This window comes from Garra rufa, chromosome 7 (assembly GCF_049309525.1).
Source record: "Garra rufa chromosome 7, GarRuf1.0, whole genome shotgun sequence".
Classification (NCBI taxonomy): Eukaryota; Metazoa; Chordata; class Actinopteri; order Cypriniformes; family Cyprinidae; genus Garra; species Garra rufa.
In genome coordinates this window covers 4437838-4448607 of record NC_133367.1, presented here as the reverse complement: position 1 = coordinate 4448607, position 10770 = coordinate 4437838, and the positions used below count along the sequence as shown (strand labels likewise).

Sequence of the window (10770 nt, the reverse complement as noted above, 5' to 3'; positions counted from 1 at the left end):
TTTTTTATCATTTAAATGGAATTTAGTTTTTTTAAATGAAATTTAAATAATTTAAATGGAATTTAAACCAAATTAAATGGAATTTTTATAATTTAAATGGAATTTGAAAAATTTAAATGGAATTCAAATTTTTTTAAATGAAATTTAAATAATTTAAATGGAATTAAAAAATTAAATAAACTGAATTTAAATAATTTAAATGGAATTAAAATAATTATCGGAATATTGCTGTGCCTTGACAAACAAAGTACAGTAAACTGATTGTAAATAAGAGTTTTCATCTAGTTTTTACATTAATGATCCACCTAACAGCAATAAACAACACAAATGAAGTGCATTTTGAGGTTCGATGTGGAAGTCATTTCGACAAGCAGGCAAAATATATCTAATGTGTAGTATCCAGTGTGTATTTTAGGAGTTGAGGAGGGATCGGGGAGCGTCAGTATCAGTGTCGTTAGTATCAGAGGCAGCATAATTAGCTTGTTTTGTTCCCGCTAGAGACAAAGTCACAGTTAGGGTTTGGAGAGAACTGGTTAGCTGAGGTTGGGGTTAAAGGTTAGAGAGGTTCACAAACACACAAGACGTCACAAATCGAGTCGTGACTGCAAAAACCTGCAGCCGTTCGCTCAAAGAAGCTTCCAGACTTTGAAGAAAAAGTGCGTTTTGTAAAGGGGGCGTGAGACAATCTGGCCACGTCTTCATCCATCTGCGCGGATCAGAGAGCGATCGGGCTCCACGCCACACGTTTGGGCCAAGCTGACCTTAAAAATGCCTCATCCACGCACACATGTCCCATCAGGATCTGACGGACAGAGACTGACAAATACTGTCTCTATATGTGCTTTAAAATACGCTTTACAATCTCAGTTTTGTTACAATAAAATTTTTATACAGAGCAGTCTGTCCAAACCAATGTAAATCAACACTACAAAGTCGTCTACAACTGGAAGTGTACATTATTGGGCTTATTTTTGTTTTGTTTTTATTGACCCATAAATAAAATAATAATAATAATAAAATAATAATAAATATTATATATTTAAAATACCAAATAAACACTAAATATTTAAATGTATCTATATTTATAATATAATAAACATTTATAGCAAACAATTTTATATATATATATATATATATATATATATATATATATTACAATTTTAATATTATAATTTGTAAAATTCTAATATTTTATATTTGTAGAAAATCTATAAATATAATAACATACTAATTATATAATTAATTTATATATATATATATATATATATATATATATATATATATATATATATAATTAAAATACGAATTAAACAGTAAATGCATCTATATTTATAATATTACAAATTTCTAGTAAACAATTAGATTTTATATAATTGTAATAATAATAATAATAATAATAATAAATTTATAATATTATAAATATAGATGCATTTACTGTTTAATTCGTATTTTAATTATAGTTTAAATTATATAAATTAAATATAGCTTTAATTATTTAGTTTAATACCTTAATTTTTAATTGACCCATAAATAAAATGATAAAATATAATTAAAATACTAATTAAACACTAAGATTGAATTTACTAAGATTAACTATTATTATAAATGAAATATAAAAAAGTTATATCTATATTTATAATATATAATATATTATTATTATTATTCATATTATTCATTAATTAATAATACACTAATAAGTAACACACATTTATTTTTAAAAATATAAATTTACAGTTAACAACGTAAAATATATTATATGTAATATTATAATATATAACATAATTATATCATATATTATGTTAATATATTAATAATATTATGTTTTATATATAATTTAATATCATAAAATAATAATTATAACTTTAAAACCAAAAAATATTTTAGTATAAAAAAACAATATTTAATATAAATAAAACCCTAATTATATAACTATTTCGCCAAATACGTGCTTAAATACATAGTTACTTCATTAACATATTTAACTTTTGAAAAATCTAATATTTAATATTTATAAAATCCAATTTGACAAATACTAGAGTTACTTTTATTAAATAGATATTTGAATATAATATAAAGCATGCAAATGTATTAAAAATATTTACATGAATACATTAAATTAAATAAATTATAATATTTAATCTTTTATATAAATAAAAAATGCATTAGATATTGTTACAATAATTGTTACAAAATTAATTTAACTTAACTCAACTTAAATAAGTTGTAAATGCACTACATTATTATTCTACTTAAATCCTACTTATTATATATTACATATTATACTATATTATATTATACTATATTATATTATATTATACTATATTATATTATACTATACTATATTATATTATACTATATTATATTATACTATACTATATTATATTATACTATATTATATTACATTATACTATATTATATTATATTATATTACACAATATTATATTATATTATATTATATTATATTACACAATATTATATTATATTATACTGTATTATATTATAATATATTATATTATACTACATTATATTATATTATACTATATTATATTATATTATATTATACTACATTATATTATATTATACTACATTATATTATATTATATTATATTATATTATACTACATTATATTATATTATATTATATTATACTATATTATATTATACTATATTATATTATATTATATTATATTATATTATACTATATTATATTATACTATATTATATTATATTATATTATATTATACTATATTATATTATAATGAATAATGGCACATATTATATTATATTATATTATACTATATTATACTATATTATATTATACTACATTATACTACATTATATTATATTATATTATATTATATTATATTACATTATATTATAATGAATAATGGCACAGGAAGTGCAACACACAGCAGGATGTTGTGCGTTAATCTCTCGCGGGGTCCGGCGTGAGTTAATTTCTTTACCTCCAGCAGGAGCGGATGCATATTTCAGACCACCGAGGCCCACGATGGCCGTCCGTCTTTTTCAGATCTTGTTTTCCTCTGAAGAAAAATGGCTCCGGGCCCCGGTTTGGAAACTAAAGAGATCAGTTTCTCTTCGGGACAGAGATACAAACAGGAACACAGGAGGTTTGGCGGCCGTCGATGGCGACAGGCCTTTTTCTCATCAGCGTAAATCCCTCCAGAACGGAGGATGGAGCGCTGGCCTCCAACTAAAACACCCCACCACTCGCTCAGAGAGATTCGATAACACACGCCATCGACAATCGAGTCCATATTAAACGCTTTTACTTCTTTAATGCCTATTTTCAGACAAAGAACGCCTCTTAAATGAGTCTAAACTGGACTTTTACACTGAATACAAACCAAAACCCCTTTAAAACCAGCTAACAATCCAGTTTGACAAGACTAGATTAAAGTGTTTTTTTTTTTCTTCTACTGAGCCTGAGGTCATTAAGGCCATTTATAAAATATACATAAAATATATAAAATTGACATTAAATATTTTTATATATATTATTAATATGTAATTAATATTCTAATTATAATATTAAAAAAACAATTAAATAAGTAAATGTATCTACAATGTAATTTATACTGACAACAATATTAATTTGAATTATTTAGACAAATATATCTGATATACTTTAATTTTCTTTCTAAATTATTTTAATAAGTACTAAAAAAATTACTAATGGTCCTAAAATATCTATTTATTCATACAAAATATTTTTTATTAAATTATTTTTAAATAATTTAACATTTTCAATAAAATTTAAATACGTAAAAGCATTTACAACATCTTTTATACTGACAATAATTAGCGAAGTAACATTAAAATATATATAAAAATGATTACATAATTATTATAAATAAAATATTTAGCAGGAATATTTAGACAAATATATCTAACACATATTTACTTTAATTTACTTAAATAGTACTAGAATGTAATTATACACAAACATAACAATAATAATAATAATAATATTGATTAAATAATTGTATAAAATATAAAAAAGTAGTAAAATAATAGAAGGTTAACTTTACACATTTTTTTAATATTATTAACTTGAAAAAATATTCATAATAATGATAATAATAATAATAATAATAATTATTATAAAATAATAATAATAATAATAATGTTATTATTATTATTATTATTTATTATTATTATTATTATTATTATTATATTAGTAAAATCATTCTAAGTAAATTAAAGTATATGTGTGAGATAATTTATGGTTAAATATTTTTTCTAATTAATAATTAAAACATTATATAAATATTTGAATAATAATAAGGGGAATAATAATAATAATAACAACTATTATTATTATTATTATTAAAATATTTATGTAATATATTTAAAAGAACAAATAATTTATTTTAAAATGACATTTTACTAATATAATAATACTAATAATAATAATAATAATAATAATACATTATTTTAAAATATGTAAAAACTTTTACAATATGTATTCTGCTGACATTAATTTACAAAATTATGAGTTTATAAATAATTATTTGAAATAATATTAATTAGAAAAAATATTTAGACAAATTATCTCATGTATATACTTTAATCTACTTAAGATGATTTAACATATTATTAAAATATTATTATTATTAATAATAATAATATTATTATTATTTCAAAAACATTATATAAATATTAGAATAATAATAATAATAATAATAATAATAATAATTATTATTATTATTAAAATATTTACATTACTTAAAATGATATTTATTTTATTATTTTTAAAAATATTATTTTAAAATGTAATACATTTTAAATAATAATTATATAATTTTTTACATAAACATATTTTTTAAGTATCAAATACCACCCAAAAGTGGTATTTCACTTTTTAACCGATTCCTGATGAACAAAACCAGCTGCTGCCCTACATTTTCAAACGCGTCCCATTACAGAACTAAAAAATGGCTTCTGGACGCGTTTCATGTCGGCTTCAACTGTCAAACATATGGAGTTTGTTGGAGGTTCAAACGCGTCTCTCAGGTGAAGTTTGCTTTCAGCTCTCCAGGAGCTCAGGCTGGGCTGCGAGGCTCCAAGGCCCCGGCGGTTCGCGCTCGGATGATAAATATGTTATTGTGACGGAGCCGAGCGAGCTCTCGGTGGCACGCGGAGCGAGGGTGTGTCCGGCGGTCAACGGAGCGACCGCAACCTCTTGGCCGGAGCTTCTGAAATCCTAATCTGTTATTCTTCTGTTTTATAAGCTCCTGAATATTTGTGGCCGGTGAGAGTCGAGGCGAAGCCAGCGAGCCGATTCTCTGGAGAGCTGGAGCGCTGCGTGTGAATGGAGAACACTGGTAAAATCCACACGCACACGCGCTTTCTGCAGTGTGTCATCTTCAAAAAGCTCGAGAGAAACAGGGAAACGTTTCATGTTAGTGGGCGAGGAGAAGAAAAAGAAAAAATACGGAGGGTAGAGACAGACGTTAAAGGGAAAGGAGAGGGTAGGACATGCATTTTAAAACCAAGTTAAAATGCCATCTGCTTCAGGGACACGAGGAAGCTTGCGCGCTCGCTGAGACACTTACCAATCGCTTCTGGAAAACGATAATAAACAGAAAAAGAAGCAGAAAGGAAGAACAAAACAGCACATTTTAGGCTCGGGTTCACAGCAGTCGCACACAGCCTGAAATCAATAGAGTTTAGTGGGGAAGATCCCTTTGTCCGATGGATAGAGTCACATTAAACACAGTTTATGAGCATGTTTATTGATATTAGAGACTAGCTTAAGGGGGAAATCGCACAAAACTGGTCAAGAACATTTCCAATCTCAACAAAATGAACTTATAATTGGTATAAATAGGGAATTAAGCACCACTCCACCTCCAAATGTGACCATGGACCACAAAACCAGTCATAAGGGTCATTTTTTAATTGAAAGCTGAATAAATAAGCTTTGCATTGATGTATGGTTTGTTAGGATTGGACAATATTTGGCTGGGACACAACTATTTGAAAATCTGCAATCTGAGAGTGCAACAAAATCAAAATATTGAGAAAATCACCTTTAAAATTGTGCAAATTAAGTCCTCAGCAATGCATATTACTTATTTGATATATACATAGGAAATCTGAGGGTGCAACAAAAACTAAATATGAGAAAATCTCCTTTAAAGTTGTGCAAATGAAGTTCTTAGCAGTGTATATTACGCTTTGATATATTTACGGTAGGAAATTTACTAAATATCTTCATAGAACATGATCTTTACCTAATATCCTAATGATTTTTGGCATTAAAGAAAATTGAAAGCTGAATAAATATGTTTTCCATTGATGTTTGGCTTGTTAGGTTGGGAAAATATTTGGTCGAGATACAAATATTTGAAAATCTGGAATCTGAGGATGCAACAAAATCAAACTTTTGAGAAAATCGCCTTTAAAGCTGTCCAAATTAAGTTCTTAGCAATGCATATTACTAAACAAAAATTAAGTTTTAATATATTTATGGTTGGAAATGTACAAAATATCCTCATGGAACATGATCTTTACTTAATATCCTAATGATTTTTGGCATAAAAGAAAATTGAAAGCTGAATAAATATGTTTTCCATTGATGTTTGGCTTGTTAGGTTGGGAAAATATTTGGTCGAGATACAAATATTTGAAAATCTGGAATCTGAGGGTGCAACAAAATCTAAATATTGAGAAAATCGCCTTTAAAGTTGTGCAAATTAAAGTCTTAGCAATGCAAATTACTAAACAAAAATTAAGTTTTTATATATTTATGGTTGAAAAAGTACTAAATATCATCATGGAACATGATCTTTACTTAATATCCATTAGATTTTTGGCATAAAGGAACATTTGACATATGGAAGCTGAATAAATAAGCTTTCCATTGATGTATGGTTTGTTAGGATAGGACAATATTTGGCTGAGACACAACAATTTGAAAATCTGGAATCTGAGGATGCAACAAAATCAAAATATTGAAAAAATCTCCTTTAAAGTTGTGCAAATTAAGTCCTCAGCAATGCATATTACGTTTTGATATATTTATGGTAGGAAATTTACTAAATATCTTCATAAACATGATCTTTACTTAATATCCTAATAATTTTTGCCACAAAAGAAAAATGTATAATTTTGACCCATACGTCTGCTACTTAAGACTGGTTTTGTGGTCCAAGATCACAAATTTGCTTTTCTGCGGTGAACTACAATGTTCTTGAGAGTTTCAAAACTTGTTTATTAAACTAATATGTTATGTATAGTTAGAATCAGGGTTATGTTTTACATATGGTGCGTGGAAACAGCCTAACTAATTACCCTTGGTAAAACAATTATTGCCTTAAGAAATTCATTAGCATCGTGAAAGATTTCGAAAACGTTGGCATATTTAATTACCAATTAGACGCACCGAATAAATACTACTAAAAGCATTTAGATAACTCACTAACACACAAATTGAATTAAGACCATGATTACGGCTAATTTGTACACACGGTATGCTGTGCATACTGAATTCAGTTCGTCTAATTAGTAGTGCGTTAATGATCGAGGGCTAGTCAGCGTTGTGCATGCGAATGCGGAAATGCCGCTAGAAACCTGCTTTGGTTGAAACGGAGACAGACGTCACAAACAAGACGACAGAGATTGCATGACCCACTCACACGGAGACAAAAACACAGACAGAGGGAGGACAGGTCGCAACTTTTAGCGCTGCTTCGTCAAACTGTAGGCTCATATACCCTATTCCCTAAATCCGTTAAATTTGTCTGATTAATCTGTACGTCTGTCAGCAGGGCAGAGAAATTAGCTTGCTAAATGAGCTATGAACGCTAACCTTGCGGCTAGTGACATCGCTAATGGAAGCTAAAAGGGTCGACTGTTTGGGTAAAGCCCAACAGGCTGCACAATAATCTCGCTTCTTGTCCTCAACTGGAGAAGTCAAAGGCATTTGTGTTCTTGTACCACAGCCAACGGCGTTAACAGAGGCCTGTGATACCCCCACGGCGAGTCTGGGTCGTCCATTAACACGGCGCAAAACAAAGCACTCAAGTCTACATAAGCGAGAGCAGATGTAGCCGCTCGCCGCCAAACCACTTTGCTAGAATCTGAAACTTTGTTTTGAAAATGCCACGATGGATCCTGGGTTCAGGTCAAGGGTTGCCAGCCGAGTATCTGCTGCCCACAACGGCTCCGAAACAAATGCGACCGGATAGATTTTTCTTTTCTCTGTTGCTGACAAATCACTGACCCACAACGGTGGCCTTGGGGCGACTGGAGCGCTAGACTTAATGAGATATATAATTAGACTGTTTTACTGGGTCTTTCAATAAAGTTTCATTAGTCTAAACCAGACATTAATCATACGCTTGCCACAAAATCTGGACTAAGCTCCTCTGACACAGTTCATTAAAAGTCATTATCTTTCCATTTCGGCTTCCCTAGCAACTTATGGCGCGCACTCTGTGGGTGGTTGTTTTGGAAGAGCGCAGGGCACCTACAATCAGAAGCAGTGGGACGGGCAGAAGAATATTAGCAGTAAAACCTTAAGGCGCATCCGTTTGTCTTACCCGATCTGAGCTGTTTGATTCGGCCGTTACTTGTGCTGGGGTCGATGGGAAGGAAGTCTTTGAACCAGGTGATTTCCGGGTCGGGGTTACCACTGGCGGCGCAAAGCATGGTAGCTGTGCGTGTGCGCTCCACCACCTTCAGCTGCGGGCCCATGTCTATGTTGGGGAAGCCAACCGGAAGCAGGTCCTCTGTAGGGAAGAACATAAAGAGTTTACAAACAAGCAGTGAATCATTAGATACCAAATAAATACTTAAAAGGACAGTTGTGGCCTAGTGGTTCGAAAGTCTGACTGTAACCTGAAGGTCATGGGTTCGAGTCTCAGTACTGGCAGGAATTGTCATGGGAGGAGTGGTTATAAAAATAAAACTTCAAAATAACCTGCAGGGAACATTTTCTGTAGGTTATAAAAATTAAACCTACAAAATAACTTGCAGGGAATGTTCTGGGAACGTTTTCTGTAGGTTTAAAAAAATTTTTTTATCTAAAAATAACCTGCAGGGAACGTTCTGGGAACGTTCTTTATAGGTTAGAAAATAAAACCTAAAAATAACCTGCGGGGAACGTTCTGGAAACGTTCTTTATAGGTTATTAAAAAGAAAAGAAAAAAAGAATTGTCGTGGGAAAAGTGGTTATAAAAATAAAACTTCAAAATAAGCTGCAGGGAACGTTTTCTGTAGGTTATAAAAATTAAACCTAAAAATAACCTGCAGGGAACATTCTGGGAACGTTCTCTGTAGGTTATACAATAGAACCTAAAAATAACCTGCAGGGAACGTTCCCAGAACGTTTTCTGTAGGTTAAAAAAATGAAATCTAAAAATAACCTGCTGGGAACGTTCTGGGAAGGTTCTTTTAAGGTTATAAAATTAAACCAAAAATAACCTGCAGGGAACGTTCTGGAAACGTTCTTTATAGGGTATTAAAAAGAAAACCTATAGGGAACGTTCCTAGAAGGTTCCCATTTAGTTCCCAAAAAAATAACTAAATGGGAACGTCAGGGGAACGTTCTGCATTTGCTGGGTCGAGCCGGGATTCGAACTCGGGACACCCATAGCGCAATGGCATTGTACGTTGGCGTGCTGCCCACAAGGCTATCTGCGCCAACGACCAGCGCTCTCTCCTCTCTTAGAGGTCTTGTCGTGTCCTAAAATTTGTACCGACCTGAAACACCCCGAAAATTAAATTACATGTTGTTTCTGAGTTTTGGTTTCAATTGAAATCAATGGATTTGAAAAATAAACATGATAGTTTGATAAAAATAGTTTAATTAACATGATAGTTTGTTGTCTGCAACTACCTCATCTAGTTTGAAAGACACAATAAAGAAAAGCCCTGCATGAACATGCAGCATAATTAGGCGAGTGAATTTTCCTTTTCTACATGCGTTTCTCAAAAATCAACTTAACACATACGCAAAAGTAGGCTACGCATCCTGGATAATTTTAAATAATTCAGACCTTATCAGGTCTATTCAGAAAAAGCACATTTATTTTAATTAGCCGAGACCACTAATACTGAACCCGACCCATGTTTGAGGACCTCGTAGAAGTTTTTGGATCCGAACCCACTTCAGGTCAGACATCGAGTTTTCGGATCCAGTTGGACCCGTAAAGGCCTTTAGTACCAGGTGCTACCTAGCTATGTGTTCACCACTGTGTGTGTGCACTTGGAAGGGTAAAATGCAGAGCACAGATTCAGAGTATAGGACAACATACTTGGTCACTTTGAAAGTTCCTACTAGGCAAATTTCTGCAAGAACCAATATAGTCGAATGAGCAAGTAGGCCCTCTGTTAAGAAGAATTTACAGAAGTTTCAAGATGAGCATTGGAAATTCAGATGCCAATGACCTACTCGAAAGTTCTTACAAAGCAAGTTTCTAGAAGAACCAACTTGGCCTGGAATGAGCAAGTATCCAAGTCGGGTTTGGTTAGGACCCGTTTCTCTTCAGGGACCCTCAAGGGGACTTGCTGAGGGATAATCTAACATTATCATAGCAAAGAGCACACTGAGCTGGTTGCTCATACCGTCGTACATATCATTGGAGTCCTACGGATCACAATCTACATCAGTAGCGACAGAGCCGTTTAATCGGGGCAAGCACTGGTGACATTTCACCCCCGGTTCCTCCGTAGTTGTTTATGGCACTGAGTCGATTCGAAGAGACAGGTGACATACAAACACACAATAGATTTTGACAAT

The 10770-nt window shown here is 30.9% G+C and overlaps 1 protein-coding gene across 1 annotated transcript in view; it reads right to left on the bottom strand.

Annotated features, from left to right (window-relative positions):
- The window catches only part of ptprsa (protein tyrosine phosphatase receptor type Sa), a 150151-nt gene that overhangs the window by 82080 nt on the left and 57301 nt on the right, over nt 1-10770 (bottom strand). Inside the window, exon 5 of the mRNA XM_073843433.1 lies at nt 8570-8758. Coding sequence (XP_073699534.1) covers nt 8570-8758 — 189 coding nt within the window. The remainder of the gene's footprint in view (nt 1-8569; nt 8759-10770) is intronic.